Here is an 18422-nt window from a genome sequence, read left to right on the forward strand (position 1 = left end):
AGGTTGCCCTGGCCCTGGAGCGTAAGGTCTAGACCTTTCTTTGTAAAGTGTCTTGAGACGACTTTTGTCAACCTTAACTCCTTAACAAATAAAACTGAATTGAGTTGAACATACTAGAGCTTTTCCATTATCGGTAAATAATCAGTACAAGTTGTTCACCTGGGTTTCACTTCAGTCAGCGTGTGCGCGTGCACGCCCACGCGCACCCCCTTCTCAGTATCTCGCTCCCTCCACGCGCAGCAGACGGAGGCATCCATAGAGAGCTCGTGCGGCCATCCTCCGCCTCACTACTTCCATAACCACATTTCAACATGACATAAGAAGACAACCCCGGCTCAGACGCTCACCCTTCTTGTTAGACAGCCCTGGCAGCATCGGTGCTACCAATTTCCCACTGAAAAACAAAACCAAGGGGGAAAAATCCCCCTTGTTCCCCTGAAACCCCTCCCTTGTACTTCTCTTCACCCGTTCCCGGGAGCTAAGTTAATTGCTAGCGAAATAAAGGGGGGTTACTCGTTTCTTCCCCCTTTTTTCTTTTTTACTTTCTTTTCTTTTTTTTAAATTCGGGGATCCGCATGGATGTGTCAGCGGCTGAGGGGATGTCTCTGCCGGGTATCCGACTCCTGAATCGGCCGACGCAAGTGATTCCGAAGCAGAAGAGGGTCAAAGCGAAGCGGAAAATGCGAAAGGAGTTGGTTTTAATCCAGATATGCTTGTTCGGCGGCTTGCTTCTGTTCGTGAAAGGGTTTTCCTACTTAACGGAAAATTCAGGTGAGGATTTAGCTGCTTGTTCGGCTCCTGCAGGAAGCGCTGGGATGCCGGTTGAGGCGGGGGTTAAATGCCCCCAGTATTTAGCTTGTGTTTATTACTGCAATTGCATGTTTGCCACTGTAACCGTTAACGTAGCCGTCCTCGATTTGTTCTCGTTTGTCGTCAGACATGTAGCTGCAGCCTACTGTAGGCTACTAGAAAATAAACATTAACATTAGTAAGATAGCAATAGGCATTGGGAAAACCACCGTACTTAAAAGCATCTCCCTGTTATAATATATATAATCTTATAACTTATTATTCTACTTAAGTGACTTATAATATTCCTGTATAGTTTGCTGCACCTGACTCATAGTATCATTGTAAAATGTGACATGTCAGGCTATCCATTGAAATTCCTGTTCTTATGAAAGTTTTGCTCTAGTGTTTATATTCTTCCAATTACTGTTTATTATTATTTTAGTTAGTCAGCGTTTCCAGATATTACATGTTTCATTTTTAGTAGGCTATAATATCCCCATGACTTTATTAAAACCACTGCATGGCTTTTTTTTCTGTTAAATCACTTCAAAACCAATAGAGCCATCTTAGCCGCAGAGAGTTACGTCCAGTTGACTGTTTGCCCCAGGCTGACCTACAAGGCCTGCTGTGGGTGTTGGAGCTAAAGGGTCATAGAGCTACACAGTAGCCTGTAATGGGAATTCATGTACCTGAACTATTGGACATGATGCAGAGATAAGGGATACAGAGGCTTCTGCATGTTCAGGTGTTCTAGCTGCAAAGTGGTGAAATCAGGGCAGTGAGCCCCAGGGTACAGACCTGCACCTCTCTATGTTCCTGCAAATGGTTACACAGTGTGCCTCTCCCTCTAAGTTCATTTTCAAGCTGTACTGACATATGTTAAATGATTTGCATTGCTAAAGCACATAAATGCAATCAAATGAAACGTTGAAAAAATTGCAGCACTCCCTAAAAGCAAACATCTGTACCACTTTCCTTGATGTCTTCATGTTCCTCTCTTTCTCTTTTTATCTCTTTGACTGTGCCCCCAGCACTCCATTTGAGTCAGCATCAGCTAAAGTGAGATGTATTTATCACTTCCTGTGGACAGAAGGCTTGCATGAATATTCATATGCTCATGATTTTGCACAGCATCAGTGGGATTCATTTTTCCTTCTTTCACTGTGTATCCTGGTTACACGGAAATGCAACAGCGCTGCATGTCCTCAAAATTAGAGATGAACAAGCAAAGACACTGGGGCATCTAATTCATTTTCTTTGTGCCCATTGTTTTCTTGTTAACTCTTAATCAGTTAGCTGGAATATCAATTAAAGCTGATTATTTAGGGTGCGCTTAATTAAGTTCTGCTAAATTGAGCTTGATGTTGTGGAGCTGGAAGCGGAGCACTCAGTGCCTCCTCACAATGGCACATAAATCATTCCCACACTCCTCTTCATCGCTCTGGGTGCAAAGAGAGCAAAAGAGAGAGAGGGAGGCAGGGACCAGCGCCTGAGATGCAAGCCTCAGTGCTGCTGTAACTACTGTGTGCAGTGTCATGAAGGTGAGGCAAGGTGAGAAGTTCAGCTGTGCCTTGAGGGCTCTTGAATAATTGGGCATTTTAATTCTATTTGAATCCCCCTCTCAGGCCAGACTTGTGTCTGACACGGTGGACAGGGCAGAGCTCTCCTGCTGGGCTCTCTGAAGTATAAAATTAATTCAGTGGTGTTCTTTTTTGAAGAATGTGCATATGTATGGCCACATTGGGAGCCCAACTTTGTGCACTGCACCTTTGCTCCACTCTCACGTGCATTTTATTTTGGAAACTCATGAAATTCCCCTTCAGTGTATGAATCAGGATTGGTGACTCCAAATTGCCCGTAGGAGTCAGTGTGGGTTTGTGTGATTGTCTGTCTCTAAGTGTCAGCCCTGTGTTAGACTGGTGACCTGTCCAGGGTGTACCCCGCCTCTCACCCAATGACATCTGCGATTGGCTCCAGCCCCCCTGGCGACCCTCTTCAGGATAGGCAGTACAGATAATGGATGGACTGATGAGGGTGGCAGCAGAAAGGGGGAAGATACCAAACTGACACATCTGTAGTGCACTCCTCCAGCTGTTCCGTACCCCACTGTTACATAAAGATTCAAAGTTTAATGTGACAATACAGCTGTAGCATCTCAAAATAAAACAAACTGCTTGATGCACAATTTGGAACCTACTGTATACACAGAAGCTACAACCATGACAGCAAAATTGGCTATATTGTGAATGTGCTGAAATATTTACTCATCTTTCTTTCTTTGTCCAAGGAGACAAACCTTCATCAGCTTAATTGGTCAGCGTGGAGCTCTGCTGTACATAAAAGGTGACATTGCATTAGGAATGGATATTAAATGGCTTCGGTCAATAGGCTGCTTTATTCGTACTGACCAAAGTGTGTAATATTAATGAAAACTGTTGAGCACCAAAAATTGGCCATGTGATGTTTTCATGTGTGCAGAAGTACACAGGCAACCTCTATTGAACAAACACCAGTTCACTGAACATATTATAGTTAACACTGCATGTATACAGCAGTTTCAGCAGGCTGCCCCTCTGTGCCGCAAATGCTTTATAGTCAGGGGTGTGCATAATCAAAGGAGCACCTGGTGATCTTGCTTGGGACTCACACTGTACATGGCACAGTTATCCTGCATGCTGTCATCATTACTACTCTCCTCACTGCTCTTATTGCTGTATTCCTCTATTTCAACCTTTCGGATGATGATCTGGGCCTTTTTTCCTGCTTGAACCTGTAATGAGCTGACTGCATCTATAAATCAACAGCTGGCTGTAGTTCACCAGTCTCTGTTGTCATTTTAGACAAGTGGACATACATCAGTGATGAAAGGTGAGAATCTGACAGGCAGGACATGTACTTGCTTTTTATTGTACTGAGATGTGAAAATCCCCTCTCACATGCAGCATTGCTCAGGGGCAGTGTAAGGGGAACAGAAGAACCTTGTGAATGTTGGAGTAACTGTGATTTGCTTGTTGTCATTATGTTGACCAAGTCATACCCAGATGAAGCTGTCAGACCTCTTCCTGCTTCCTTTATACACATCCATTCTCTTAAAAATGATTTGGCTCTAAATAAACGGCGCTGCTTTTATCTGCAATATTGGGATTTATACAGCATGTCTAGCACCACATCACTGTGCGGTCATCACCATGGAAGCTGATGTGGCCACTTCTCAGCAAATACACATCTCTTGTGTTCAGGTTCAGTCTGGTGTTTCTTTGCAGGCGGTGGATTACCAAAGTAGTTACTTAACATGGTGACATTTCGGTAAATTGATAAGAATCCTAGAAACAGAAACACAATGTAGCTGCTAATGAAATCAGTTAATTAAAAAATTAAGTCTACACAACCGACAAGCATAATATTTTACACAGCTAACAACACATTATTAACTTTAACATGCTTGTAATGATGATTTTACCAATGATACATGAAGAAACCTTGAGTTTCAGTCGATAAAGTATCCCAAAGTGCCAGAAACGTTTGTACGCAAAAGCATTTTTAAATGTAATATCACCACGTATTCTTGATTTTAACCACCCCTGTCTATAGTGTCATACACACTGTAAACACAACAGGCCATGCATGCTTGTTCAGATTCATATTTTACTTTAATTAGTAATTTTGGGCTGTCCCAGGCAAATGGTGATCGTGACAGCGCTGCTGTCAAATCTTAGGCCATCAGTCAAAACTGTTTTAGTTTACTTAGTTTACTGTTTTAGTTTAGTTTGTGCTGTAAGACTCTTTTGACAATGATCAATACAGCAACCAATGACAACCTCATTATCAAGTTTTCTCCTGATTTTTGACAAGAAAACCTACAGTATGTTTACATCCTGGAGGTCATTCTTGACTTTCTGTGTAGTAGAGTGTGGATACCCAAACTGAGCCTGATGGGATCTGTTGGTACCCGAGGGTTCAAGGCCGGGTTCGGACAGAAATTTTGAAATTATGTTTGGGTCCGGGTCAGTTTGGATATGTAGACCAAGCTTTAGACTAGACGGCTGGAGCCAGTCCCTTCAGCCACTGGGTGAGAAGTGGGGTACACCTTGGATAAGTCGACAGTCTGTGACTAGGCATACCATTCATATGCCCATTCACACCTACAATCAAGAGAGTCGCCAATCAACTTTGCAAAATCAACATTTAATGTTGCCATCTTGTTCTTGGTTGTGACTTTTTAAATTTAGTTTATTAATTTAAATGTAATTAATTCTTAAATTAAAAAGCTGCCAGGGCATTGTAAAACCCTGTTTTGTTTTACATTTTCTAAACACCAGAACAGTGTAGATGGATGATGTGACTTTTTGACATATCTTTATTTCCAGCTTTTTTTTCTTTCTTATTTACTTTGCAGCACTATCACTGACCAGATAATAGAGTGCTGTAGGAATGATGCATTTTTGTAGGTCAGCCAATGGGATTTTTCCACAGGCTTTTGGATTATTACAGAAAATCAGCTCTGTGACAAAAAACGGTTTATGACACTTACATATTTTGTTCAGCAAGATAATCTTCACAAGTGAACACCACTGTTATGACTTTCATCTTGTAATCTGATTCATAACCCTTACTTCTTTTACAAGATCCTTGATCTAGCTAGTGATCCTGGCTGTATCAGTTAGAATAGTATGCAAGTGCGTAATTATAAACACAATGGGGCTATAAAGGTGGACTAGAGAACAGATGGGTCTCCGAGTTCAGCCTAAAGACATTTAATATTCCTGACAACCTCCTCATTTAGACACTTTTTAACAACCACCTTTTTAAAGACATAAAAGCTTAAAAAATCACAAGTGGGGTATTTACTAATGTATTTATGTCATATAACAAAATTTGAAAATGTATTGACCTTATTTCAGGTGTCTAACCACAAACCTATTCAAAAAAACCCATTGACTTCAGGGTGAGGGAACTGGAAGTGCAAACATGCTGACTCAGTTCCAGGTTTTACTACTCATTACTAACGCACTTTATCATTGCAACAACTGACATTCCTCAAAAATGATACTACAGCCAAACACAGATTACATAGATTGAGACCGTAACTTTTTTAGAGCCATTGTGACATGGCATTGAACTTGTAAAATTGTTATTATCATACCTTTACTTATTCTTTATCCAAATAGTTTTTGATATAAATAATTTTTTTTGCCATTCTAGGCTAATTAATTTAAGTTGTGTTCAAATTCGTCGATGCCATTTAAAGACAAAGGATAGTTTTGGAATCAGTACTGAAACTCAGATGCGGTGTTAGATCTACATGTTACAGCTGTACTGAAATGTCCCATGAATGTAGACTTTTGTTTCTGTGACAAACCAGGTTTTGACGTCTCCAGCCAGACCAGCGAGGAACAGGAGACATGGGGAGGAAGAAGGCTACTGCAGGAAATGGACAACAACAGCTTGGAGGAAATAGAAAGTGAAGAAACTAAGAACTGCACTGCTCCAGGTAAGATGAAGACAGGATGAAAGAAAGAGGACACCCAAGTGATCACCCCTTCCCTTCCTCTCTTTATTTCTCACTCTAGAACAGAGAGAGGGAGATGGAACTGAGAAACAAATGATCAGCTTGCATATAAAGCCTTTGTACCCTTTCTGGTCTGACTGTTTCCTCTTCTGTAATGTAGGGTAACCCAGATTGACAGGTCAGATGAACACACGCTACAACAAACAGTGACTTTCTGGCTGCCTCAGCGCTTTTCATGGCCTCCATCACATTTTTAAGGATCTTGCAGGTTTCATTCTCACTCTATCTCGCTCTCTGTTTCTGTCTCACACATAGACTGTATTAAACATAGATTAAGGTGACAGCTTCCAGAAGTAAAGCCAACAAGAATCAGCCACTGTTGCATAGGTCATAGAACTCGCACCCTTCATGTTAGCAGATGGGACATAAGCCATACTAAAAACTCAAAGTACAAATCAAAATTTTCCCAGAGGTGATTTCTGTGGTTTTTGCTAGATATTATCAAGCTGACTTGTGGTCATTTTTCAGGTAAATTTGTTTTTGATAAGTTATTTGATGATATAAAAAGGGGTGTATTTTGGATGATTTGACGGCTTTGATTGACGGCCTGATACATCACTCCACGTCTCAGTCGCTACTGCGCAGAACCTGGTTGCAAAATGCCAAGATGACAGCTGCCCTGTTCAAGATATTTTGGCTTCATTTTTGCATAGTGGAGGGAAGTGGTGATGCGTAGTCCATTTTTATATACAGTTCATGGTCTCACACTGCCTCTTTCTTATTCCTGCCCATTCTCTTCCTCTGTTTCCCTCAAGTTTTCCCCCATAGTGGCCGCATCTCAGAAAATAATTCTTGTTTCCATGGCTACCTTTTATCTTATCATCAAACAGTGACTTCTGTTTGAGGCACTGAATGATAGTGTTGCTTGAAAAGTTTAAATCGTGTTAAAAGGATTGAAAAGGACCACATAGGTAACATGCTTTCATGTCATGTAAAACCATGGTTTGTGGTGTAATCCAGCCTGTTTTTCACTGAGCAAATCTGTATGCATTTATGGATTTCCCTTATCACCTGTCTCTTGCTATTTTCAGACATAGATGGAAATAATTTGGATGCTCAGTGCTGATTTAATTGATGTGTCCAAAGTAGAATGGAGTTGGAGCTGGCTCCACTGCAGCAGGTCACACTGACAAAAAAAACAGCAGGAAATGATTGGCTTCCCCTCAGAGGGAGGGATGGCTCTCTCTTGAGCTCATTAAGCAAAATGGCCATCATCAATCTCCTTCCTCACTGTCCCAAGGTCTTTAAGGATCTATAAAGGGAGCTGAGGTCAAAGTTCAACTTGTTCTCTCCTCCTGCTTATTATACAGCAGCTGTTCTTTCTTCTTCTTATGCTAAAATTAAAGCACATGCCCTGGTGGCTTCAGCCTTTGCCACCCTCTGGAGGACTGTAAGGTTTTTGCTTAATAACTTCAGTGAAAGTCTTGACCCACTCTTGTGATTTGTTCTTCTGCCCCTGGTATGAGACACATAAAATGTACTCCTGTGGGGAGTGGGTGAGTCATACTTCATCTGACCTTTGAGAAGAAAGAATCTCCATGTTTTAAAAAGGTGCTGTATGTGTGAAGGGTGGGATGCTGAAGCAGTAAACCTGAGCTGTGGGGTGAGAGCAGATTTGCAGGTTATATTATAGCTGCAAATAATGACTAGTTTTCATTTAGTCTATTAAATTCAATTGAATAGCAAGAAAAAGGTGTAATGTGCTTGACGTTCATGCAGGAGATTGCAGTTGGCATCCTGTTAATATGCAGTTAATGTTGCCTGTCGTTTTTTAACCGAGGCTATGGTTTCCACTGATTTTACAGTAATGTCTTGTTAATGGTCTTGAGAAGTACTTTATAAGTTTTATAAAGCTATGTGGATCCAGAAGGAGCAGCTTTAAGTCTAAGCTTTAAGATATCAAGTGTTGAAACATGCTGGTTGTGGCTGAAGACCAATTTGAAAATCTTGGAATGTGAAGTTAAAAGTTAGCTTTGGTCTTCATTTCCGTTTCAGGCTAGTAGCCTGAGGCTACATTAGCTGCTATTAGCATAACACACCTTGATTTAAATCGTATAAATCAGAGTAGGGCAGCACGGTGGCGCAGTGGCACAGTGGTTAGTACCGTTGCCTCACAGCGAGAAGGTTCCGGGTTCGGACCTTTCTGTGTGGAGTTTGCATGTTCTCCCCGTGCTTGCGTGGGTTCTCTCCAGGTACTCCGGCTCCCTCCCACAGTCCAAAGTAGTAAGCTGGAACTAGTTTGGATGGTTTAAACCTCTCTAATTGTCTCATGGCTTCTGTGTTTGTTTGTTTTTTTTTGCCTTATTCGGCTTTTTCTCTGTGATGTCACCATATTCCAAGAACCCAGCAAATAACTTGGCAAGCACAATATTGTTATTACCAAAAGGAATGATGACCAAAGTTACAGCAAGACCAAGAGTGGTGTCACTGAATGAAATGTTAAGAGATCAGCTAATTAATTAATTTCTGAGGCAGCCAGGAATGTCTGTACTGAATTTCATGACAGTTCATCCATGGGTTGTCTGGACATTTCACCAAAAACCGAAAGTGTTAACCTACAGGAAAAGTCAGAGGACCACAGTCAGTGGGATTCAGGCTCTAGGAAACATGAATGAAGTTGTTGAGATATTTCATCTGGACAAAAGTGACTGACTGCCCGACATTGCCCTCCATGGAGCCATGATGCTAGCATGACTAAAAGTAAGACCCAAGTTGTATTAATGTTTAAACTTGATTATCAACTTTATTACTCTTTTTTTATTTTCTGTCATTTGGCTAATCAATTAACAGTTGAGTTATGTGTGTGATCATGTAGTAGCTTGTACATGTATTTGTGTACTACAGATTGCGTGAATGTATTCCACAGCTTGCCAGCCACAGCAAGTAGAGTACAAGGCTGGCTGATGAGGAAGCATCCCAACATGAGCTCTGTGTTCTGGGAGGATGCAGCATGGTAGAGGCACTCACTGATTGTTGCATGAAATTAAAGGCCTGCTGATAAAGTGCTTGAAAAATGAGGGAGAGAGAGTCAGAAAGACAAAGGAGAAGAGAGAAAGGTCCTCATTTGCTAATTTCCCCCCCTCCCAGGCACACATGAAACAAGCCATCTCACCCATCATTACATCTCCCTTCCTAATTTTAATTGTGAGGGCCCCGCTGCTTCTGTTGATTTCAGACACTTGTTTAGTCCCTCCACCCCCTCTCTATCTCTCTGTCATTTTTAGTCAAGGGAAAAAGAGGGGAAGCACAGACTGAGGCTTTTAGTAATGGTTGCAAATGGTTACATCTTTGTAACTTTGTTGCTTTCATTCATTATTTTCTCACCTCTGCTCTCCTGAGGTTTGCAAATTACTGAAAATATCAAAGAGAATTTCCTGGCTAGCAGAGAGTTGAGTTTGTCTATGTGTTTGTGAATGTTGATGTGTGTGGGTGTCAGTGTGCATGGAGCTGGGTGAATTCAAGCAATCTGGTACAAAATAAACCATCTCTGTGCTGCTTTTGACCTTCCTTTTATCAGGAAAAACAATGGTTTGTTTATTTAGATGACTCTACTGTTCAAATCTAGTGTGCAAGGCCACAATGTACTTTGATGACAACCCCCCACACACACACCCCCACCCCCTGGCATATGGTGTAAAATAAGAAAAATCCATTACTTCTGCAGATGTCTCAGCAAAGGATAAATTTGTCATCTGCAGTAAAGGTGATGAAATGTACTTTTTAAACACATGGCTATACACATACCCCCCCCCCTTATTCTTCATCACCACAGTCCTGATGCATCTTGTTCCATCAGTCCTTCTCTCAAACATATTTGTGAACACAGGTGGTTAACATAACCCCCTGAGCAGCTTTGTGTGCAGTACAGCAGCATTGGCTGTGTGCTTAGACAGATACAGTGGTGGACTGCTCTCTCCAGGGGTCTTTCCCCAGAGGCCGTCGTTCTCTGTTATTAAAGATCTTCTCCTCCCCTCTCTGCTCAGCTCAGCTCTGACCCAACACTCCATTTTAGGAAAGGAAGCAGCTATGACTTAATCAGGGCTTCCCTGTGAGAAATGTGGTGTGTGTGTGTGTGTGTGTGGCTGCAAGTTGAACCATTAAGAACTGTAGCCTTGTTAAGAATAGTATTGATTAATGTGAAGGTGCAAGTCCTGATTTCTGCAGTGTGTAGAAGTGTGTGCGTGCAAGTTTGTTCAGTGTGTGTACTTGAGTGTATATTTGTTCTTTCTTTCCTTGCTTCACACAAGCAGCCTCCTGGCTCCTGCTCACATATCAGAGCCAGGTTCAGGTTCAAGTTCCTTTTTATTGTCAATTCCACAGATATGCATGACATGCAGTATAAAGGGAAATGAAATGTTGTTTCTTGTGGACCCCAATACACAGACAGACATTAAGGAGACATTAAAGAGTATAAAACAATCAAAAGATCCCAAAAAACAAAATGACTGTAGACTAAACCTAAAAGAACAAACATCACATGCTCTTAAGGCTAAGAGTGAGCTGCGATAGCTTGAATGAAAATACCTCGACAATAGGCCCCCACTAATCAAATGCAGTATTGACCCAGGGACTGCCTAGAATAATTTCCACTGAGAAATGGATTTTGTCATATGATAATATTAGCACTGAGTGGGATGCTACTTCCTTCCCAACACAATGAAAACAACAGTATTAACAGTTGCAGTTCTTTCATAACTGCCTTAATGTTCAGACTGGCTAAGTCATCTTGCTGTGCAGCAGCTCTGGGCTCAGGGGAATAAGACCACTCCATCACAGCAATTGTGAGTGTCCCCTCTACAGTGGCTCCCACTGATTTTCTGACTGTTCCTCCCTCACACTTTCTTAATCTCCTGCAGATACAGTAGAACCATAATCCAGTGTTATTTTTTATTTGCCTTTTGTTGCCTTTTTCCTTTGTCTTTTTTCTTCCACAGTGATTGTGGTGTTTCTTCTGTCTCTCTGTTCTCCTTCCACATACAGAGGAAATGCTTCCCAGTTCCCCTGCTGAATTATAGAGCCCAGGTTATTTGCCACCAGCGTTTAAAGATTCCTCCTGCTGGTGTGACTGTGAACAATGTTGAGGCAGTTTCGTGAGTGCCTTGAGCATCCTTCAATGCTGCTGCTTTCTCTAGAGTTTGAGGTGACATAAAAGGCCCACACAATGTGGTTTTTCTTTCTGAACAGCATGCTGAATATACAGTTGAGCTGTGTACTGGGTTGCACGCTCTTTTGCAGTTGTTACCATCTGGTCATTTTATAACTTTATTAGACCGCAGAAGGCTGACAGAAGATGAAGGGACTTAAACCAGGGCTGTTGTGATTACAATGGTCAGCATTATAAACAGCTGTGTCACCAGTATGTCCTTACATTCCCACCATTTTTCTCACCTGCTTTCCTTTTGTCATTCTTTCAGTTTACTTTTAATTTTGAGTTTGACTAGTGCTTTTTGTATTCTTCTGCATTGTTTTATGCAGTTTTACTTGTCTCTCTTTACTTATTGACCACCCAGAAAGGAGAGGTTGTAACTGAGATTTAGGTGTTACTGTGATGAGAACCTGACCCTCCACATTTAAATATATGAATTTAGGGGATCATGTGGGTGCTCTTTGTGTCTGTATGTCATAGTAAGGAGAAAGGCATGAGTTTGATAGGGTGGTGTAAGGAAAACAAATAAATATGATGCACTTTATTCTGTGAAGGCAATTATTTTCTTAGTCTTTGCATGACTAAAACAAGCAGCACACACAGTATGTGCTGCACAATAGCACATAAACGATTAGAGTGCAGGGAGTGTGTGATAAGGTATTTGATGTGCTTTATGGATAAGAATATTTCACTCTGTCAGACTGCCTTATAAGCTCTTCACACAAATAAGCCCAGCAACTGCAAGGCTTTGATGATGACTGACAGATCCACAGCTCCCAAATGGTAGACCAGACAGTCTGAGATCCACCAAGGGATAGGTGTATAAACAGCTTAATAGACTGAGAGAAGTATTTGCATAACTTAATTACATTAAACATAAAACATAATTTGACTCTTGATATCAATAATAATTCTTTTCACTTAAGACTTTTTACTGTTTGCTACTGTTTTGGTACTGTTTATAACAACACAGGATGAGCATGTTTCCAGTAGTAAAACATACAGTATATACAGTTACAAATGTCCCTGGATCCTTGTTATAGGCTACATTAATTTGAAGGGAGCAAAGTAAATGATGAACTATACAGTACCAAGTTCATTAGTTAATATTGGACAGCACGCAGATGCTGATTGACAGAAAACCAGTTCAGTTCCTGTTGGTGAGCCAAGTCTTTTTGGGACCAAAACACCAGTTGCATATTTTGACCAGTGACAACTGTCAAGATGGTGGACAGTATGATATATCTGCAAAGTTATGTTACTCTGTATTCACATTCATCCACACAGTCTACCTGTGACCAGGCAACACACTTTGTCTCCATGTTGTTGTTGTTGCTGCTTCTACAGCTCTGTGTTGCTTTCTTGCTGTTGCATGTGTTGTACACACCCACTGATGATGGCGAGGTCATCATGATCCCAGTTTGAATCCGGCAGGCATCTAGTTCTTGGAGAAAATCAAAATTTTAGATTCCAAACCAACAGTTTTTGGTAGAAATGCTCAGAACTTGGTTCATGAACAGGAACCGAACTGGTTCTCTCAGTCAAAAAGAGGGTAAGTGAGCACTAACCTTTGTCAAGGGACAATTCAATTTCCCCATAATGCCGTAAAAGCAATATTTCCATGAGAGTCTGACCCTCATAATGCGATTGCTTGACCATGAAAACCTACAGCTGGCATTTGGAATGTTGCTGGTATCATTATTAATTTGAAAGAAAATTGAGAAAAACAATAGGCATGAATGATTACTAAATCGCATGAATGGCTAAATGCAATCCAAAATCAGAAAAAGGGGACGGTATGAAAAATCAGAATTGACACGAGTGTTTATTTTGAATAAAGAATGAAGTTGATGAGGTATAACATCAAATAATGTGCTGCTGTATTGTTTTCAATGTAATAGACAGATAATTTACACATCACTATTTTCAGATTCAGTTTTGATCTTACCAATCCAGCTTTTTCTGATTTCGGCTTGTAAATGTTCCATGCAGGCTAAAAATGTGTACTTAAGGGTCCTTCATAGACTCACACAAGTCTCAATATGTGGACAATTCTAAGTCCACTGTAGAGTTTGTTTTCCAGCAGGCCTCCTGCTACACTATGGGGCGTTCCCACATATACAAAGTAGCTGGCAGTTGCTGTGTTCTGGGAGTGTGTTGTGTTGGACAGATGTGAAATATACAAATATATGCCATACTACATATGTTCTTGTCTCCATTTCCTGATGCACATTTTTTTTACAATCACAGTAGGTGGTTGTAGTAGTAAGTTTGACATTGAAGACAAAACTGCTGAGGATGGGAGGACACAGTGCTCACAATGTGCAGCTGGAACACTGGCGTCCTCGCCGACAGACTACTGTGCTCTGAATGAGATGTGGCTGCCTGCTAATAGAGCTAGCTTGGTCAGATAACGAGTACTCACAACTCCAAAAACATTGGAACAAATTTTTAATTACTTGGATAGACTGACCACATAATGTATTATCAACTTAAGTGGTTACTTTGTCACCTGAAAAACATAATAAACATAATACCAGTCCTAAGATCAAAATTAAAACATCTTTGAGCCTGGCTGCAAATCTGTTCCGTGGCCCGTACCCTACCTCTCCAAAACAGTTCATCCAAATCTGTTCTTCACTTTTTGAGTTGTGCTGTTAGCAAACAAATAAACCAACAAATGGCAACAAAGACATCACTCCCACCCTCAGTGGAGGTAATGTTATTTGTATTAAGAAGCTATAAATATCCATCAAAAGCTTAATGGTTCATTGGCTTTGACATCATAAAACTGACAATATGAAAATGTTTTTAAATGATGTATCCTCAGGAGAAGCACCGCCTGGATGAGATGTCTGGTTGACATGTTTGACTTTGGGAAGGTTCTGCTAGTTACTCCTTTGTTTACATTTGTTTAAGCTTGAAGGGGAGTATGTGTATATGGTTACGTGTAAGATGCTTGACAGGTTCTTTGTGACTGTTTACTAGGTCATCAAAGGCGGACTTTTCTCCTCCTATTTTTGATAAAACAGGACATCAGCAATGTAGAGAGTAATTAATCAAAGACCTGTTAAACAAGCAGAACACAACAACAAACTTGCAGAAATGCGATGCCATCACTCTCCTAGTTGCAAAATGCCTGGTCCTGTTCATTCACTAAACCTATGCTGTTATGCTGATTGTACTGAATTGTCGTTACCAATAGAGTCTGAGCATTGTGTATGAAAATAAGTTGAATCCTTGTGGACCTGGAGGCTGAGGATGAGCAGAGGTTAAAAGGTTAAAAACCACTGTATTACAAAAGTAGACATTCAGTCAGTTACCCATTATATTCAATAGGAATGGTGTCAGGGCTGTGTTATCACAGCATCCTGTTAAATATTTTATTTTATCACAATCAGAATGTAAATCTGATGAAAACAAAGACTATCTCTAAAGTTACTGTACTTTATGGTAACATAGTATTATTACTTGTATCAGTACTCATACTTGTACTCATGTACTTGAGTGGTATTGATGCACCACTAGCTAGCAAACATGGCTAACAATGTAGGATTCCAGTTTTTTAAAACAAGCTCTGCAAATGTTTTATGTGAAAGGGAATACACTCTAAATGTTTGTTAGACCTCAAGGATACACATGATGTGTTATGGTGAAGAATGCTGAATGTAAACATAGGTCTATTTACAAAAAACTGTAGAGAGTACTTTTAATGTGAGATAAGACAAATTCTATGTATCTCTGATGGGAAATATGTTTGCTGCAGTGGTAAAAGTAGCCTAGTACTGGCACCTTGCTGTAAAACAAAATAATAATCTCCAACCAACAGAATATATATACTCATCTGATTGTAGGATTATTTAACAATATGCTGCAGATGATTTCAGCACTTTTTACAGACTTTAAAAGCTTGGTACGTTGAGGAAAATTTGATGATTATAATTTTTGATCTTGCAGTCAAAATAAATTTTAAAAAGAAGTAAAAAGCATTATAAAATTCAAAAAGAAAGAAAAATACACACAAAATAAATACAAATATTAAGCATAGGATAATCACTATATTTGACCAAGTATGTTACACACACATGGAATTTGTTTCTGGTACAGAACCGAGGCAGCCATCTGCGGCGCCAACACACACTGATGGCTCTAACTATTGGGGGCAACTTGGGGTTCAGTGTCTTGCCCAAGGACACTTTGACATGTGGACTGCAGGCACTGTGATTCGATCCCCTAACCCTCCAGTCGGGAGATGACTGCTCTACCCACTGAACCACAGTCACCCTTATTAATCAACAGTCCTGTCAGTGCTGGCCACTGAAGCAACGTATTCAAACCTTTGATGCAGTACTGTGTCACCACACTGCAGATGTGAAAGGATTGTGTATTCACTAAGATGGCCTCATGCTGAGGTAATGGGAATGTGGGTACAATCTATTGCTGCAGTCACTCAAATGAAAAATGTCAGCCCAAAACTAAAATTCATTAATTATTAATATTCCAATAATGTGATGCAATGTACCTGCTATTTCTTGGGAGTAATATTTTATATCCATAGCGCGTGTGCTCTGGAAATACTACAAATATGTTATTTCTTCTGCGATAAACTATCAGGGGAACTGAAGTGAATCTGTTTTGACACTTGCCATTCATACATGGGCTATTAGCGCTCTAGTTCCTTCTTGTAGTTTCAATCCATCTGACCTGCTGCGATGATGGTGTTTTTCTGCAGCGATGAATCATGAGGACTTTTATTTGTGGAATCAAAAGGCTGAATCTAACTTGCTCCAGTGTACAGCTTGTTTCGCCATGGTAATGTACACCCAAAGTTGCCCCCACAAGATTTGTTGCACTGATTAACGTTGCTGATGTTCTGGTTGGTGTGACATGCAGAATGACAGTAGACGTGGTTAGTATGGAAGCTGTTTCTAACATAGTGGTGACCAGAAAGTAAAGGGCTTCTGTTGTGACCACGTGTTATTCAATAAAATGCACGATTGTTTTGACATATTCAATAACTGACAACAGATGTGTAGTTTTTGTACTGTAAGTAGGTTAAACACTGTCTGCACATCGTTTCAAAGAACACTTCAACACACTTATTACAGCACACCACACCACCAACAATGCCTTAATTACATGAGGAACACCATCCATCCATCAGCTATACCCACTTCTCCTTGAGGAGACGGGAGCTGATCTCAGCTGACAGCTGGGGGCTTACTGAGGAATACCATCTAGTAAAAATGTAATTAGACTCCATGACTTGAAATAATATCACCCTCACAGAATGTCAGCATCAGACATTACAACAATACCATAGCAGTTGTTTTGTAAAGAAAAACGGAGCTTTGTTGAAATACAAGAACACAATGCATACAAAACAACTACTGACTTCCCATCTGTAGTTTATCATCTAGGTCAAAATATCACAAATAACATGCAGTAACTCCTCATTGAAATCCCAGGTTGCAAAGTGCTCAAATAAGCCAGCAGGATTCTGTTCTTAGCAATGTAGATGCTTCCCTGGAGAAGTTCCCCCCACTGCTTTGCAAATGTGAGATTTTAGAGCTTCAGTTGAATAGTTTTGTTTAAAGGCATTCTATAAGTTTTGACAGTACATTATAAAACTAAATGAGTTAGAATTTGAGAAAACAACTTCAATAAACTTAAGATATTATGTTGTCTCAACTGTTTAATATATACATAGTGGTTTCTTTTACTTAAATGGGTGAAAGGATGGATCAGTATTAATATTTTGTCAACAGGATTACAACAAGATGTGATACCAGCTACCACAGACCGTGCAGGAGCCTGTGGTAATGTGTCACACTCACTGAGTTAAAATTTGTTTGCAAGGTTGTACAAGTCATTAAATGTAGACAGTGGCTCTAACAAAATATATTTTTGGAAATTTTAATTCCGTTTTACAACTTTCTTCTTCTCATTTTGTACCTAAAGCAGCATGGTGGTGCAGTGGTTATTTCTGTTGCCTCACAGAAGGTTCCGGGTTCGAGTCCTGGCCAAGACGGGGCCTTTTTGTCTGGTGTTTGCATGTTCTCCCTGTGCAGTTTAGGTTGCCTGGCGACTCTAAATTGCACTTAAGAGTGTGTGTGGCCCTGTGATAGGCTGGCGAATTTTTCAGATAATGGATGGACTTTGTATACAGAAAATAAAAAAGATAAACCTTCCACATACCTTACATGAATGGGCTTTTTGTTTCCCAGTTTATAAAAAGTTTGAGGTTTTCTCATGTTACATTGTGCTGTGCTGCTCTGATGAGTTACTGCGAAGCAAGCATACAGTGTGGTTGGTCAGCCAATTACCTAGCGGAACCTTAATAAGCCTACTATTATATTTCATAAAAATGTAATAATTTCCTATAAAATGGTGTTAGAAACCTGGAGCAGGTAAATATGGAAGCCCATTCCCGCCAGTCACTCCGACTTAGCTAAGTCGAAATTCCGACATAGCTAAGTAGAAATAATGACTTAAGTAAATCTAAGTAGAAATTCTAACTTAGCTATGTCAGAATTTCTGCTTAGCTAAGTCGGAATAACTACATAGCTAAATCGAAATTCCGACTTATATATGTCGAAATTCCTACATAGCTCAAAGTATCTTGACGTAAGCCTGTCAAGCGGAAGTAGTTATTCTTCTTCCTGTTTAGTTGTTTTTGGCGCGGAGACAGAGAGCTGCAGCATCCTTTACCGTAGCGTAGCGTGCACTGGATAACAAACAGCCATTGGAATTCACTCAAAACGGACCCACGCCTGAAATAATCTTCAATTATTCCATCCATCTGAACTATGTGGTGTGAAAGGTACTGTAGCGTTAGCTCTCAGTCTCCGCGACAAAACACGAAGAAGAATAACTACTTCCGGTTGCCAGGTTTACGTCAAGATACTTTGAGCT

At 40.4% G+C, this 18422-nt stretch overlaps 1 protein-coding gene and 1 long non-coding RNA gene across 2 annotated transcripts in view; both read left to right on the forward strand.

The window, feature by feature from the left end:
* The first annotated feature begins 242 nt into the window (after positions 1 to 242).
* The window catches only part of slc24a3 (solute carrier family 24 member 3), a 56665-nt gene continuing 38485 nt past the window's right edge, over positions 243 to 18422 (forward strand). The window contains exons 1-2 of the mRNA XM_020594193.1: positions 243 to 771; positions 6155 to 6283. Of these exons, the coding sequence (XP_020449849.1) occupies positions 576 to 771; positions 6155 to 6283 (325 nt within the window). The 5' untranslated portion in view covers positions 243 to 575. The remainder of the gene's footprint in view (positions 772 to 6154; positions 6284 to 18422) is intronic.
* Positions 9217 to 12051, forward strand: LOC109956827 (uncharacterized). Its single transcript, XR_002274474.1, has 2 exons — positions 9217 to 9314; positions 11342 to 12051. It is a non-coding gene; the product is annotated as an uncharacterized LOC109956827 (long non-coding RNA).

This window comes from Monopterus albus, unplaced genomic scaffold (genome assembly GCF_001952655.1).
Source record: "Monopterus albus unplaced genomic scaffold, M_albus_1.0 scaffold22.1, whole genome shotgun sequence".
NCBI classification, from domain to species: domain Eukaryota; kingdom Metazoa; phylum Chordata; class Actinopteri; order Synbranchiformes; family Synbranchidae; genus Monopterus; species Monopterus albus.